Genomic DNA, 17,245 nt, shown 5'->3' with positions numbered 1-17,245 from the left:
CTTATTTTCTTCCTGTTTAGTTATTAATTCAATCTAGTTTACTTGTCATAATTTCATTAGACACTAATGGTCCGTGTTGATTTCGTATTAAGGAAACAGATTTAGGTTCACGTACGATATCCATAGCCAAGTTATCTTGTGCCGCTACTTTGTGCCAATCCAAAAGTTCACCCCACCATCTCGTGGGTTAGATGTTAGTTCTTTTTATATATCAATCTGTGATGTATTATTAGGTAAAAGTTAATAATCTGAATGTTCATTCACGCTTAGTGAAACTTTACTAGGAATTTGTAAATAAAGTAATAGTTATTAAAATAATTTGTATATTATGGAAGTTCACGAGGTTTGACGATACTCATCATCATCGATCTGATCTGATAGATAAGTTTGTTTGAAAGTCAACAGGAACGTCAAGCCTTGTTTATTTTCCACATAGAAATCAAAGTTATAGAAATGGCGTGAACCATCATACTCGTGAACTTGGTAATACACGATACAAGAAAAACCATATCTTTATATTCACCTGATTAATAACTTTCAACTACACTACATCTTACGTTTAATAACATCTAGAGAATATCTGTGTATAAAAAGAAATGTATATTTTAAGTTCTGTAGAGAGAATCCATCGACGACGTTGGTTTATAAAATTGGATCATGCCATTCCTATCACTTCTATCTGGGTTTCTATATTTTGTTTGTTATTAAGAGTTCTGTATTTACCCTTGTTCACCCAAGTTTATGACACTGCATATATTTGACACTGCATATATTTGACACTGGATTTATCTTCATTTACGATCTTAACTACTCCTTTATTTATGCGTAATGTTGCTTTTTTTTAATCTAATATGTTAATTTTCACTTCCTCATTGTATTAATTTTAATTTTTTATGCGTTTTTGATTATCTTTACCTGCCATAGACATAAGTGAATTCCTAACGTCCGTTTTGGTGATAATTTGGCGAAAATATGGTGTTATTTTGTTGGCTTTTAAATTTCAAAAAACTCTTTTGGTTGACGTTGATGTTAATTTTAAGTATTCATTAAGTTGTGATTTTATTGTTTAACTTATTTACCTAAAATTATGGCAAGGACCGAGTACGATAATACAAGAGTTGTTTCGTAGAAAAACTTTTATTTTAGAACTGTAGTTTTTACCAATCTACCTATTTTTTTTTTGTTTGGTAAGTAAAACACCATAAAAGAGAGCTTTTCTTGATATGGAGGCCTAACATGCGACCAAAGTGTAGGACATGTCGTGCAAAGAAATAGACAAAATATCGGCCAATATCGCGGCAGAGTAGTTACAGTCCATGTTCTATTGTCTATTTCTCTTCACGATATCTAGGCGTTTTGGGTGCCTACGTCTACCTTATTTAAATTGACAATATAATTGTTTATGAGTTTTTATGTTGAGTACGTAGCCAACCAAACCAAGCAGATGGCCCGCATGATGGTAAGTGGAGAAACATAGCCAGTTGCGCTGTGGTGTAAATATGAGCAGATCGTAGAACCAACCTTGAGTAAAACTATAAAGGTTTTAAATGTAACACATGTAGGCATAGGATTTACAATTGGCACTTATTTCCGACCAATATTATAAACCAATATTATAAATAATTATAAACCAATAAGAATTGGAAATCGAACCTAGGAAATTCCGATTTTAAGCCAACACTATATTGTAGGACAGCATTAGAGAGGTCATTATAATCTGACCCTGAACCACATTTAGTATGACCCTGTCTAATTGGATTATTTTTTTGGTAAATAGTAATTAATAAAGTGTTCGACTTGTGTTCGATATATGATATGACAGATAATTTCAAAATGACTAAACATCTATGACACATTTACATAGATTAGCTAAGAACAGAGAACGCTATTTATTTGATAAAGAAAAGTAAAAAAATGTTAATTAATTGTCATGGGCAGGTAAAAGTAAGAAACTTGAATTTGAATAAGTAACAAAATCCAAACGTTTTCAATGTTTCCCTTAACCTGTAACGAAGTTACAAAAGGCAATAGACAATTTGTCAAACGATTCCGATTTTTATCTGAAAAGCGAAAAGCGAAAAATAACATCGTATGTGCTACCTTCTGATCACTTTGAAGGCGGTGGCTCAAAACCGATTCTGAAAGAACCAAGGGAAAGAAACGTCTGAAAATCCTAAAACTTTATGATGGCTTAAGTTAATGCATCACTGTGTTGGCACCGCCTTCAAAAATGATCAGAAGGTATCATATATCAACCTTTTTGTGTTGCCATTATTTGATTCCATTATTTTCGTGTTATTTACATTGTACTTACTCGTACCTACTCAAAGGAATGAAATGCATTTGAAATATTTGCGCATGGATAAAAACGTCCACGTAGGGCGTGAATACGGACTGGTTTTCGAAATCGAAAATAACCAGTGCGTGTATGATGGTACTAGTAACCTGCATACTGGAAACTCGAAAGATAAACATAATACGCAGTAAGATCGACTCAAGGAATTTAACGGCGTCCTATGTAGATACATATGAGTACCATAACAAGATATCGTCGTCAAATTGACAAAAAAATTAGCAGCGCCTGGTGCCAAAGGCATACGTAGTTCGGACTACTTTAGCATTTTAGTCGAGCATATAGCATACTTTACATTACGGCACATGTGCATAATGAGATACATTACAATATTAAAATTGGTGAAATAAGAGATACTTTACGAGCAAATGTGTTATAAATATATTTTACCTACTAAATATATTAATGTATTATAAGACAATAACTGAGGTTATCTGAGCTAGTAGGTATTAAAGGTTGCAGTTAGTGCGGCGGACCCTGTGAGGAATGGTGACGTCTTTGGACTATTTTTACCCATGGGATCAACGCACTAGTTGATTGCGATCCAGTAACCGTCTCTTTATTAACTTTCCAGTTGGGCAGTTTTAACAGTATTTTCTTTACTGTGCTACAAGATAGAAGACATAACTTGCACATAAACATTGAGAATAAATACCACACTCCATAAACAAAATCAATGATTTCATACTAGCAATTGCGCAAATATAATTTTGAATAAGTGAATTTTCCTACATTGCAGAAAATCATTTTATTTATTTTCGCGCATCAATTGGAACTGAAGATATTTGGAAATCATTTGAGCAGAGAAATTGTGAAGTACCTTCGAAATCTAAAGGATCATTTGGACGCGTAAGTATAATCTTTCTTTTAGTTTTTGACGTTACGCTAATGAGTGACAACTCTGTGAAATCTGAGCCGGTTTTGATGAATATTGTTCTTAAACCTTCTCCTTTTAATTAGATGCTAATCTTTAAACTAATAGTTAATTTGTGAAAAGACAGAATCATTCAAAAAAAGATTTGAAATTGATGATATACAATAATTTTAAAAACAATGTATAGGGAATACGAAAATTGAGATATTCAGAATTTTTCAAATAAATAATCCACCTAATATTTTTTGCTGTACTTAACTTACTTTTTTGCTTTAAGACGTTAATTTTATGACCTATCCAATATTTATCTGATTAAGTAGTGATAAGAACAAATAGATAGTAATAGTTTTCTACTAGAACTAGAAAACACTAAGAAAACTCGAACTTATCCCGAAGTAAGTAATTTTGTATTTGAATAATCACTTCAATTTAAATATATGCTTGACCCATGGTTTGAAAGTTGTGACATTTTTGATAATCTTATTTTTTATTTAGAATACAGTTAAATATAGATTATAGAAAGTGGTCTATGTCAGGATAACATCTGTCGGGCCAGATTGATGAAAATAAAATAAAAATTAACAAGTATGTCCCATTGTTTATTAATTGTAGCCTCTAGTTTTAAACTACTCTGTAAAACTAAAACTAAGGTCTTGTCGGTGAATCTTAGAAACGTTTTAAAGTTGTTATCTCGAAAAACTGTACAAATATTATTAACCGATGATGTATAGATTCTATCGAATCTATTTTCGATGGCGATTGTCTTGTGCGATAAGTTTTGACAACATCGGGACTCTTGTATAAATTGTCTTGATCTATTTTATGATCTAGACAGTTTTTAACAGTTACTAAACGATTATCACAGGCGTCTGCTACGGCGTTTTTAATTGGGATTTAAGAAAAATAGCAAGGTAATGTTTTTCGAGTTAATTTTTTGACTAAAGGGTTTATATAAAATATTTATAGGCTAACGAGTAACGATTATTTTTGTTTGTTTTTGAACCACCCTTGTATTAGAACGAACTAAACATAAACAAATGACTCAAATCTTTTATAACGTAATAAGTATTATCAACCAAACCGGTCAGTAGTTGTGGTGTGAAGGAGTAGAAAATAAACATACACACATACACACTTTCAACTTTATAATATGAGTGTGACATACTTCTAGGCTCTAAATTACGAGGAAGGATTCAGTTCTGCGGTTCATTAGCCTAAACCCTAGTTTAAGAGTTCACCGCTAAAGTCAATGTAAACAGGAAAACATTTGGAATTAATTGGGAATACACTCAAAATTAATATCAGTAATTATGTAGGTGCAAAAATAGCTCCTTGTAGTACTCCGCGATATATTTTATTTTCCAGTTATTCATAGCACTTCGTGTAATTTGGTGGTTCCCTGTGTTGAAATAATTATTGCTATAAAATAAGTAAAACATCGCAAATTAATAAGGTGACAATGATTTTGAAATATCAAAAGCTTAGCTAAGTTCTAAGACTTTTTTAGTATAATAGCTGAATCCTTTCATATTTTTATAGATTATTATTATTCCGCCTTTTTACAATGTTTATTTTTTTATATTTTTCATTTGTATTGTTGAACTACAAATAATAGTTAATATGTTTGTTAGGTTACGGATTTCAGTAAAATTTGGAAAAGTAAAATTTAACATAATATAATATTATGTATCTAAAGTGAAATCCTCAATCCTTAGCAGCCCATTTTTAAGGGCCCTTCCTACGCTGTTCTAATGCTCGAGGGCTTCATCATCATCATTATCATCATTATATTATTGATTGGGACAGGACTTATAGGCTATACATATAAGAAATAGGCTTAAAACGATCATGACTTCGATATTCTCTCATTGACCTATTGTCGTACCTCTACGTTTAACACTTTATGTTTAAGTGGTTGGGAATGGAAATATTCGTAAAACATAAAAACATCAATGACGTTCTTTTATTATTATTTGATGAACAAAACTGTGTTTGTAGTAATTAAATTCTTTCTAATACTTTATTATCACAGATGCTGTGTCATATCCTGGCATTAGCGGTGTTTGTGGTGTCCGTATCCAGTCACGGTCGAGTCCTGGGACCTCCGTCAAGGGCTTCCATGTGGCGAAAGGGGTTCCCAACCAAACCCAACTATGACGACCACGGCCTCAACTGCGGTGGTTTCGGCCATCAGTTTAGCACCAACAAAGGAAAGTAAGTGGATTGAATGGCCTTTAGTTTGTGAGTTAATTTTAATTTATTCCTTTTATATTTTTTTTATTATGTTAAATGAAAATCCATCACCCATAAACAAGGCAACACTTCACAGGGCATGCAAGGGATACATATGTAAATAGGAAGTATGTGGCCAAATACTGAGTTGTGGCCTTTTTCTAGGTTATGCCACATATTGCAGGGCATTCTTATTTATTGCTCCACTGTTTGTGTGGACAGTTTAAGCTATAAAATAATTTAGAATTTAACAATGTAATCTGTGGCATCTTTCTATACTAAAGAGAACCGCCTAGAGTGCTGTGTTCGTAAACCCGAGCCGTATAGGTGTTAAGCCTCATGTACCTTTTTTCTTGTATTACTGCGATCTCATTTGATGTTAAGTGACGATGCAGTCTTAGATGGAAGAGGTTCGTTCAGTACACAATAGGATTAAGACATTTTCTACATAACATTACTTTTAATAATAGTTCCAATTTTACCAAAACCAGGTGTGGCCTCTGCGGTGATCCCTGGGATGCCCCGGATCCTAAGCGTCACGAACTCGGCGGAGAATACGGCTCAGGCCTCATCGTAGCCACCTACCACTCCGGCCAAGTCTTCACAGCTGAAGTGGAGATCACTGTCCACCACAAAGGCTACTGGTATTTCAAGATCTGCCCTGACCCCCATTCCAAAGACCAGGCCTGCTTTGACAAATACCCAGTATACTTAGAAAAAGGGGGAAAGTACTTCTTTCCTCCTACTCAAGGATTGTTCAAAGTTAAATATCGTCTCCCTCAAGGGTTAGTTTGTGATCACTGCGTGCTTCAGTGGAGATATGTAGCTGGTAACAATTGGGGTCACTGCGGTCAGGGGAGGTCAGGATTAGGGTGTGGACCACAAGAAACCTTTGGCGCATGTTCTGATATTACCATCAAAGGTCCGAAACACCCTATCCCTGAAGGTGGACCAGAATCCGTGGCACCTCCTAAAGCATAAGCTACACAAATTGATAACGTCTTTACCGGAACAGTATTTTTGGATTCACTCAGGCATTTTAAAATATAAGGATATTTTGATGACACTACTCACTAGTATTCTATGAGTGCTTGTGGAGTTTTATAACAGCTAAAAATCCTATCATAGGTAAAATAAGTACCTATGGTAGAGTTTTTATTAAGTAGAGTTTAACTCATATATAGCGGTATCGGGAGATAGCTTTTACAAAGGTGATTCTTATACATCCAAGTACCTAAGACAGTTGTTCATATTTTTTTTGGAATAAAATAAGAAATCATGTTGTCAGTCATCAGACACTTATCTTCGAGATAAACTGACCAGAAACCTGAGAGTTTGTTTAATTTTTAGTGTTCTTCGAAGACAAAATTACTTAACTTCATTGCAAAGAAAATATAGCAAAGGTCGATGATAACCTCATAAAACAACCATGTATGCCAAACTTCATAGGCGCCTCTGTACCTTACTTACAATAGTAGAAGCTTAGCAAACTTTAAAGCTTAATAAAATTGCGTAATTTTGGCCATCAGTGGCTTAGACCAGTAAGCGTTCTTTATTTGTATTATCTGTTATCATCGTGGCTGCAGTAGGTCCTATATCACTTACTTGTAACATACCTGAACGAATCCTTTGCACGCGGTGTTCTTTGAAGTATATTTTATTATATATTTATTATGAGTTGCAATAAAACCATTCATGTACGATGTCTTTGATTGCCCGTATAATCCATTTATAGATCGATAGATCGTTGAAAGATTGATCTAGATAAATTTCTATATGTCAGATTTATAAGGAGATATTATTTATTGTAAAAAATATTTGCATCTTCACAAAAAGTTAAAATGGTGTGGCGGCAACATTTGAACTGGATCAATGAAAATTATTAATTTGTCATGGCAAATTAAAAATACAAAGAAGTCGGAATAAAAGCTTTTCGATAATGCAACTACTAAATATAGTATGTAAGTATACCTAGTTAATTTAAGTTTAAGTTTTAATGTTATATTATTATTTATTGTATAGAAATATTCATTATATTGGAACATGTTATTGATGAATTCACGACTAACACATTTTAAGAAATTATTAAAAGAGTTTAAAACTAAGTATAGTATAGTTCACCTTTCACCACTACTCTAACTTTTTAATTTGATTGGTGTTCATGTTAACTTGCAGTTTTGTAATGTTCTTTTCACGAATTTAGTAAATGCTGATTGTTCTGTGGTTCTTTTCATTCTTTCTTTGATACCCCATGTATACCCCTCTAGTAGGTACTCCCCACTTGTGTATACCCCTCTAGTATCCCTCATTAGTATATAGGTACCCCTCAAGTATCCCCCCCCTCCACTGGTTTATACCCCTTCATGACTCCCCGCTAGTATATTCCCCTCTATTACTCCCCACTAGTATATACCCTAGTATATATTTTTAATCAATTGTTATCTGTTTATGATTTTATGACAATAGATGGCATCCATTCATTTTACAATTTCCTCAAATTATTAAAATGATAGCAGATTAGATAGCAACTGACAAAACATTGAACAACAGAAAAAAACGATCTTTATGCGAAATGTTTCACGCATGCGTAATAGGATACTTATCAGTCAAGTGTAAGCTGCGATCGAGTATATGACTAATAGCCTGTAGTGGCCAGACTTTCAGAAGAAGAAGATATAAGCTCCTACTATAAATAAGTGAAGCATTATCAACTTAGGGATTACCTACTAAATTTTAATATGGATAACGCTACATAAGTATTAAACTAAGTGCAGACTACTAAATACAGTGTGCTTGAGACACCCCCAACCCAACGAATTTTAGACTATTAGATATGTCACTAGCGCGCCAATACAGAGGCGAACAAAGGCGTCTAATTAGTTAGTAGGCGCCTTATTATCAATTAGTTGCATAGTAAAGTTATTTAAACAAATAATATCGAAATATTGTCTACATTGCCGAGGTGTGTGTTCAGTGTAAACGCTATACATGTATGTTTACATAAATACATACATTAAAATAAAAACAGCTCTGCGTGCATTCAGCTAGAAAAGAAAGGCGAACCATCTAAGGTACAAAAAGGAGTAAGACAAGGATATCCTCTCTCTCCAAAACTTATCTGTGCTGTCTTAGAAATGATCTTCAGAAATTTTGAATAGGAAAATGTAGGTCTTAATAATATTGAGGGCCGTACACTATAACTTTTTTTTAAATTCTACAAGTTAGCCCTTGACTACAATCTCACCTGATGGTAAGTGATGATGCAATCTAAGATGGAAACGGGCTAACTTGTTAGGAGGAGGATGAAAATTCAACGCTTAATCGCTTGGCGGTACGTCTTTGCCGGTAGGGTGGTAACTAGCCACGGCCTAAGCCTCCCACCAGCCATACCTCAATCAGCTCACCTAGGGATCGAACCCAGGACCTCCGTCTTGTAAATCCACCGCCACATCAAATGCCACTGCACCACGGAGACCGTCAAAAACACACTTAAGATTTGGTGATAATATTTTTTAAAATTAAACACATAATTTCACAACATCGTATCACTTTTTGCGGTGATTTTGACGTAACATATCTATAGCATAAAATATCGTTGCCTCAATTCATGAGGTCAGACTATAATAATTAATTTAGTGACGGCCTCGTGGCGCAGTTGTATGCGCGGTGGATTTACAAGACGGAGGTCCTGGGTTCGATCCCCGGCTGGGCAGATTGAGATTTTCTTAATTTGTCCAGGTCTGGCTGGTGGGAGGCTTCGGCCGAGGCTAGTTACCACCCTACCGGCAAAGACGTACCGCCAAGCGATTTAGCGTTCCGGTACGATGCCGTGTAGAAACCGACAGGGGTGTGGATTTTCATCCTCCTCCTAACAAGTTAGCCCGCTTCCGTCTTAGACTGCATCATCACTTACCATCAGGTGAGATTGTAGTCAAGAGCTAACTTGTAAACAATAAAAAAAAAAAAAAAAATCATCAAAATATAATTTGCCTACACATCAATCTACGTCTTGACTTGTAAACAATTAAAGCGTAATAATTTAGAAGCTGTTCAGAAGTCGAACATAATAAGTCACGCCTCTGTTTATTGATCTACCAGTCACGGAGATCACGGGATCGATTTTAGGTGAAAGCGAAATGTGCCGAGATCAATCGAATTAGAAAGGCGGTATATTGTTAAGAAAAAATCGACTTACTTCCGTACAGTTAGTAAACTCGCGGCGCAGTGGTGACTGCAGCACAAAATTACAATTCGGCGGTTGTAAAACATCGTAAAGTTTTATTATAAACCGATCGCATAATAAATTATGTAACAGCTATCAAATTAATTAATCGTGCAAAATTATGGTCGAATTAAATATTTGTTAAAGTGATTCTTATTGTATTTAATTGACGTTTATTCAAATTTAAATATTTTTTGTTGTGTTTCTTATTGTTAACGTTTATTTACTTTAATAATAAAAAAAAATTGTGTTTAGTTTTTTCAAAACGTTGCATATAAAATAATATACGTCTGTACGATACAAAATATGTAAAATTATTTAATAAAATGAGTTTGTTGTGAAATATGATATCGGGGTAAAAACTTACAAGTGAAATGACTGATAATAATAAAAGGTAAGTTAATTATTAACCGATTTCCAAAAAGTTTTATGTTCTATGATCAAAATAGTTGGGCGGCAAATCCCGAAAATTTCTTTAGTTTTTTATGTTTTTTTTCTCCGAGAAGCACCAGATTAAGAAAGAGAGATCGTTGATTAAATCTTTGCATGCACCTCCAACTTTTCAGTTACGTGCATTTTAAGAAATTAAATATCATGTGTCTCGAACGGTGAAGGAAAAACACCGTGAGGAAACCTGCATACCTGAGAATTTTCTTAATTCTCTACGTGTGTGAAGTCTGCCAATCCGCATTGGTCACACATTCCTCACATTCTGAGAGGAGACTCGTGCTCAACAGAGAGCCGAATATTGCTTGTTAATAATGATGATGATGATGATGATGATGATGATGATGATTAGATACAGTAGGATTACAAACACTTGATACATAATTAAATACATTATTGTTGTTGACTCTACCTGGATGAATAATACGCAAGCAAAATTCCCACCAATAAAATACGTAGGTACCATAAAGATAGCTTGCTATTATTTACTTACAAAAGGAAAAACACAAAAATATAGAGATTAGATAGTTTCATTGGAATCGCTTTTCCTACAATAAACTCGTAAAACTCTATTAATACATTTCGAAGTATATAATGATTTATTTATTTTGCTATCATCCGCGAAAATTCGGCGAACCCATGCGACAACGTCACCCAGGTCCGACAAAATACTCTCTACGTACGTTTCACCCCGAAACCGGAGCATCCTCAGGAGATGTTGACTCTACAACGTGCAATTGCAAAGTCTTTGCAATTGCACGTTGTAGAGTTGTAGAGTTGTAGAGTCAACATCTCCTGAGGATGCTCCGGTTTCAGGGTGAAACGTACGTAGAGAGTATTTTGTCGGACCTGGGTGACGTTGTCGCATGGGTTCGCCGAATTTTCGCGGATGATAGCAAAATAAATAAATCATTATATAATCATGATGAACTTCCGCAAAGTAACGCCTGCTTCTATCCAACATTTCGAAGTACAGGGTGCTGTGTCATAGTGTTTGTGTCTCAGTTTCCCAACCTTTTTAGGGTTCCGCTCAGAATACAGAACGGTTCCGTGCCCCAAAAGAAAACGGAGCGCTTAAAATCACATTGTCGTCTGTAAGCTGCCATACGCACGAGCGCTTTTTTAACGGACGTAAAAAAGCATTCAAATAGAACAAAATGATGCGCCCGATACGTACGATGCGGATCAGTGGACGCCTACCACATCTCGGGACTGCCCACGTCCTTAAAAACATAATTTTAAAACTTTTCAATGTAGTGAAAATTCTTAGGGTAGGTACATCCCTATTATCATAGTACTTAGTATATAATTTGGCATGTAATAAAAGTTTAAGAAAAGTCTAAAGTACATTTGTAATTAAAACAATCTTTACGCAATGAACGGTAGGCTAAATTTTGAATTGAGTAAAAACCATATGGCATCTTTAGAGCCTTATTTTTCATTAATTTACTAGCAGACCCGCTCAAGCTTCGCTTTGACTTATTAGTTTATTTATTTACACTTCTTCCCTATCCCTTACACTACCCTTTTTTTTTTTTTTTTTGTCGCTGGGAAATGCGTTTACGCATCCCGTCCGGAGGCTGCACAAGCAGAGTGGTGCAGTCTGCGGCCGGGTATGTGGGACTCGCTGCAAACCAGAATACCCACTAAAACCCAGCGGGGCCACCTGCGTCCTATTGGGATGTAAAAGGATCGCGAGATACATGCACTTTTACATCCCGACGCGATCGTCGTTCTACTCACTGGTGTCTACAAGGGTGGGAGAAGATGCGCATAACGACGCCTTCTACCACCCGTTCTTCTTCTGCGTAGTGGGTCAGCATCAGGCGCCCGCTCTCTCTGCTGCTCCGCTGCCTCTTTTAAGCCGATGATGGTCTCACAAAAGGAGGCAACGTGAGACCACCCTTCTTCGCTGTCTAGCATGTACTTGGCAACGCTCGACAGCGAGAAGTCTCCCTGAAGAAAAGACATAAGTGAGTGCCTTTGCGGTGCCCATGACACACAGTCCGCAAGAGTGTGATGCGTCGTGTCCTCTGGCGCACCACACTCGTGGCAGACCGGCGAGATTTCCCTCCTAGCGATCTTGTGCAAATACCGACCGAAACAGCCGTGTCCTGTAAGTACTTGCACGAGACGGTACGACAGTGCGCCATGGCGCCGTTGCAGCCACCGCTCAAGGTGGGGTCGGAGACCTTCCACCGTCCAGACGCCAGCCACCGGGGACTCGAGGTCTTCTTTCCATCTCTGGACCAGGGCCGCACTCCCGAGGGTTCGTAAACGATTTACTTCATCAGGCCCTGGTTGTTCACCTCGAGCCCTGAGACTTGACCGGTAGTGGTACACCTGGGCAAGAATCTCAGCCTGCAGTTCCCATGGCGGGTCACCCGCCAGGAGAGTGGAAACTGTCCATGACACTGTACGGTATGCTCGGATAGCACGCACAGCAATGACTCTTTGCGGTCTCCGCAGAAGAGTACATACGCGTACAGTGCCATACTCCTGACGATACCCACGTATAGGCGCCTACAGGCCGAGTCGGGACCTCCAATATTCGGCAATAACCTCCCTAGGGCGGCGGCTGCTCCAACGAGCCTAGGACCCAGCAGCTCAAAGTGTCTGCGGAACGTCCATCTACCGTCCAAAATGAGGCCCAGATATTTCATGTGGGCCTTCACCTCAACCGATACACCCTGAACGGTAATAAATGCACCTCGAGGCGGACCCCTTCGTGGGCCATGAAATAAGAGAGCCTCCGTTTTGGGAGCCGAGACTCTCAGCCCCAGCATTTCGATCCTCCTCACCACCAAAGACGTTCCGATCGTGGCCAGTAATTTCGCCTCCGCGTACGTGTTCCCACAAGCCGTGATGAGGGTGTCATCCGCGTAGCAAAACACCCTCATCCTGGGGAGCAGAGATGACCGCAGGAGCCAGTCGAAGCCAATATTCCAAAGAATCGGCCCCAATACTGAACCCTGAGGTACACCATTCAGCACCTGCCGCTGCTCTCTTCGTCCGTCGCTTCCCATCCAAGATATCCACTTGGCAGGCACTTTATGATATCGTAGTGCCTCCATCAAAGTCTCGAAAGGGAGGCTGTTGAAGGCATTTGTGACGTCCAGAGAAACGGCGAGGACAACATCCCCTCTGGTCACTGCATCATCCGTAAGGGTCTTCAGTGACTCCAGGGCGTCGAGGGTTGAGCGACCTGCCCTGAATCCAAACTGCGCATCTGAAAGTCCCGGACCGACAGTCTCAAGATGCTCAACGAGTCGGTCAGCAATAATCTTCTCAAAGAGCTTTCCGACTTCGTTGAGCAAGACTATCGGTCGATAGGCTGCCGGAGTATCTGACGGTCGACCTTCCTTACGGATGAGACATAGCAGGCCCTCTTTCCAAGGCTGCGGAAACAGACCAGTCCGCAAGCACTGGTTGAACAGCTCCCTGAGACGCCCTTCAAAGAACTCACGAGTCATGAAAATGACCTTACCCGGAACACCGTCCGGTCCAGGTGCCGTCTTTCTGGACCGAAGACGGTCCAAAGCGACGTCCATCTCCACCTCGGTGACCAGCGGGACAGAACCGCTATCTTCAATTGTCACCAAGGTGGACATCGTAGGAGGGACATGGTCCCGGGAATTCGGGAAGAGATCTTCAACTACTCGGTGCAAGAACTCAGGCTGGAGCGTTTGGGTTATGGGAGGTCCTCGATTCCTAAGTTTTCCTCTTGCAATACGATAAGGACGTCCCCAGGGATCTCGATTGAGACCCTCTAGCAGTTCCTCCCGAGCCCGCTCCTTGCTGCGACTTATTGCCAGTTGTAGAGTTTTCTTGGCCTGGCGATAAGCCTTTCGTAGCTGCTGTTCTAGAGCTAAGTCCAGACCATTTCTTCTACGACACCGGACATAGGCTCTTCGTGCTCGGTGGCTGGCGGTACGGAGGTTCGCTATTTCTTCTGACCACCAGTACACACACCTGCTGCGGTGCCATCCGCGGGCCCTTGGCATTGAGGAATCGCACACTGCAGTCAGGTCATTGTGCAGACGGTCCACAAGTGTGCCAACACTGGCATCCGACTCGAAGGTGAGAGAGGACCACCGCTGAACTATAGCCGCCTCTCTTAACAACTCTTGATCTACCCGACTCAGGCACCAGCGCGGAAAGCAGTTCGCGGCGCTAGAAGGTGTCATCGTGACCACAGCAGGGCTGGAGATCTTGAATCTAATGTAATTATGATCTGACAAGGTCTCCACCCAATCCCATACCTTCCAACCGGTGACTCTGTCAGCTACCTGAGGCGTGGCGAACGATAAGTCCACTATGGATCCCCCCTCCTCGCGTACACAGGTGTAAGTTGTCCCTCTGTTGAGCAGAGAGAGTCCTTGGTGCACGGCCCACACCTGGACAGTCCTACCCCTGGCATCTGTGGCTGGACTCCCCCATGCTTGGCTCTTGGCGTTAAAATCGCCGAGTACCAAGGTGCGCCCTTCGTTGTGTCTACGAACAGCCTCACTGACGGAGTCTAGGAAAGTCTCAAACTCTGCCAGTGGTCGATTAGGCGAAAAGTACACCCCAACGATGGTGTATTCCCCCCATCTTGCTACCGCATACCCTGGACCCCTCTCGACAGCAGAAAGCGAGGGGTCAGCATTGTTCGCAGAAACAACTACCACCAAATCATCGGTGTCCCCGACCCAATGTGCATGCGAGGGGACAAAGTACGGCTCACATGCTACGGCCAGATCAATTTTCCACTCTGCGATGGACTGCAGTAGAAGGTCCTGAGCCCCCGCACAGTGGTTAAGGTTCGTCTGGAGGACGCTAATATGTCGTGCCTGGTTCATGACGACATATTAGCATCCTCCGTTGCTGGACTCTGCCTTTCACTGACCTGTGGCTGATTACCGTTCCCTCCTTTAACAGAAGGGGGGCGACAGTTGTTGCTCCCCATTATGTGCCCCGACGGCAAACCCGCATCAACGCAGACGGCGCAGCGCATGGTAGCAACGCACCCTGCGGCTTTGTGCCCTTCTACACCACATCGGAAGCACAGACTGCTTCGGTCCTTCTTCGAAGGGCACACGGGGCCCGTATGTCCCATGCTCATGCATCTGAAGCAGCGCAGGGGGCGTTGCTCAAGTGCACGGACGCTGGCGGAACTCCAACCAACCAACAACCGACCAGATTCACATATTTTTTTGGCTGCGTCCACCGGGCAGTATACCATAGCTGAACCCACACCTCTGAGGCCCGGCTGCACGTCGCTCACTTTTACTGCCGACTGAAGACAGCCTCCAGCCAGCGCTACCGCCGCTGCAACCTTCTGAGTTGTGGCAGAGTCGTCTAAGTCGCTGACCCTGAGGGTTACCGTTTTTGTTGGACAGTTAACTTCGGCAACTCCATCCAACGCCACCCGGAGTCGTCCGGCCAGTATCTCCGCCTGCTCATGCGTCTGCCCCTGTGGCAGCTCAAGAAGTCTAGCTCCCGTGGCGGCTCGTCGGATTTTCATCCCCGCGCCAATGCCCAAATCTTGGAGATTAATTTTACGCTCAGCCCGTTCCAAAACCTGAGCGTAGGTGACACCCTTTTTTGCAGAGTCCGACGTTACTGTAATAAGAACTGCGGCGTTTTTAGGGGGGGTCAAGTTTCGCTCAGCCCTTTTGGGGGCAGCCGCATTGGAACCCTTCGGAAGGTTCGTCGGATCAGCGGCAGACGTTGCCGGACGGGACGGGCCCTTCTTTCTTTTTCGCCCTGCAACAGTGGCCCAACTATCGGCGTCCGGCGTTGACCCACTTGGTCCAGCAGTCGCCGGAGGAGCTCCAGGGGACGCCGATTCCGTTCCAGCACCATGAGTTGGCTCTGGCTGCGTGGCCGATTTCCTTCTGTCCGCCCCCAGAGGGGGGCGAATCACCTTCTGAGGGAGAAGGCGCTCCTCAATGCCCGCGAAACGGGCATCCAACATTACCCCGACCGAGGCCACAATGGAGGCCTTTAGTTCTTCTATCAAGTCTACTCCCACTGTAGGTGACGTCATATTTTCTTCTGCTGCACTTTTAGCAGCAGTCCTCATCTCCGAGAATTCGCGCCGGTGAGCTTTCAACTCTGCTTTTAGGCTTTCAACCTCGGTTCGTAGCCGAGCATTATCAGCACGGACCCTACGAGTTTCTTCAGCCTCGGTCCGAGATGCGAGGGCCTCCACGATCTCTTGCAGTTCAGTCGCCGCATCTTTGAAACGGCGCACGAACGTACCCTTCCGGTTATTCGAGCGTGCAGCCATCTGCATTATGGCAGCCACGCTCCGGCCCGCCGAGGCCCGCAGCTCCTCGGACGTGAGTCCCGCGGGGTCCTCACGGCATGAGGCCCCACTAGCCATCCCCTCTTCTGGGTCTAGAACAGGCTCCGTCATTTCTTTGCGAACGATTCTGTCCTTAAGGAGCTGGTTGAACGCCTCCTCTCGAGCTTCCTTTCGCGCGGCTAGCAAATCCGCTCTAGCGGCGGCAATCCCTGTGCCACGGGGCACCGGCGTCATGGAGCGCGATGAATCTCGCGAGCTCGGCGACACTGACTCATCACGTCGTAAGAACCGCGTGGCCGGGCCCAGGTTACGGTAATTTGGGACCGCGCGGCGACTTCTGCGTACAGGCGCAACATCCATGCCCGAAGACTGGTCGTCGGCCATAGTCGTGTTTATACCCGCCTGGCTAGCCAGACGGGTCGACGCCTAGCGACTACCAGCACAAACGACAATATAATAACAACAAACAAAAATGAGAAAAATCAACAAGAATCTATATCTAGCAATACCATACAACAATACAGCCGACAACAGTTAAATAACAAACTAACAATACCTATAAACTCCCGACCCTCAAAGGGGCTATTTTTATACTTTGAAATAAAAACAACAATTTAGAACAACAACACCTAACAAGCAATGACTCCCAACAACACTAAGTGGCCCTGATAAGGGCCTTTGTAAACTAACAAAACTTCAATATCGAATAATCGTAGTTGATAATTCGACGTGCGTGACGCAGGCAGACGGCACAGAGCACACGTCCGCTCGCGACAGCGCTCCGTCGCGGAATCCCCTTACACTACCCTACTCCTACCCCTACCC

General features: G+C 41.4%; 2 protein-coding genes across 3 annotated transcripts; one reads left to right on the top strand and one right to left on the bottom strand.

Moving 5' to 3' along the window:
• Positions 1–2,628: 2,628 nt before the first annotated feature.
• Positions 2,629–7,682, top strand: LOC112050657 (uncharacterized). Of its 2 annotated transcripts, none has more exons than XM_024088966.2 (3): positions 2,629–3,202; positions 5,260–5,441; positions 5,951–7,682. In XM_024088966.2, the coding sequence occupies exons 2-3, from the start codon at positions 5,260–5,262 to the stop codon at positions 6,438–6,440; spliced, it is 672 nt and encodes a 223-aa protein (XP_023944734.1). In that variant the 5' UTR covers positions 2,629–3,202; the 3' UTR covers positions 6,441–7,682. The 2 variants fall into 2 exon arrangements, with proteins under 2 accessions (XP_023944734.1, XP_023944733.1); XM_024088965.2 differs by lacking the exon at positions 2,629–3,202 and adding an exon at positions 4,533–4,680.
• A 7,283-nt stretch (positions 7,683–14,965) lies between these two features.
• Positions 14,966–16,804, bottom strand: LOC112046725 (uncharacterized). The gene has a single exon (XM_024083487.2). The coding sequence runs from the start codon at positions 16,802–16,804 to the stop codon at positions 14,966–14,968; it is 1,839 nt and encodes a 612-aa protein (XP_023939255.2).
• Positions 16,805–17,245: the final 441 nt, after the last annotated feature.

This window comes from Bicyclus anynana, chromosome 19 (assembly GCF_947172395.1).
Source record: "Bicyclus anynana chromosome 19, ilBicAnyn1.1, whole genome shotgun sequence".
In the NCBI taxonomy this organism is placed as follows: Eukaryota; Metazoa; Arthropoda; class Insecta; order Lepidoptera; family Nymphalidae; genus Bicyclus; species Bicyclus anynana.
Note: the sequence above shows the minus strand (reverse complement) of the source record. Positions and strands in the feature narration are given on the sequence as shown.

What these genes read in the sequence shown, in the direction of transcription:
- LOC112050657 (XM_024088966.2), top strand. Translation starts at nt 5,260, where the DNA reads ATGCTGTGTCATATCCTGGCATTAGCGGTGTTTGTGGTGTCCGTATCC. An exon ending in TTTAGCACCAACAAAGGAAA is followed by an intron (nt 5,442 to 5,950) that starts GTAAGTGGATTG and finishes TACCAAAACCAG; the next exon opens with GTGTGGCCTCTGCGGTGATC.
- LOC112046725 (XM_024083487.2), bottom strand. Translation starts at nt 16,804, where the DNA reads ATGGCCGACGACCAGTCTTCGGGCATGGATGTTGCGCCTGTACGCAGA.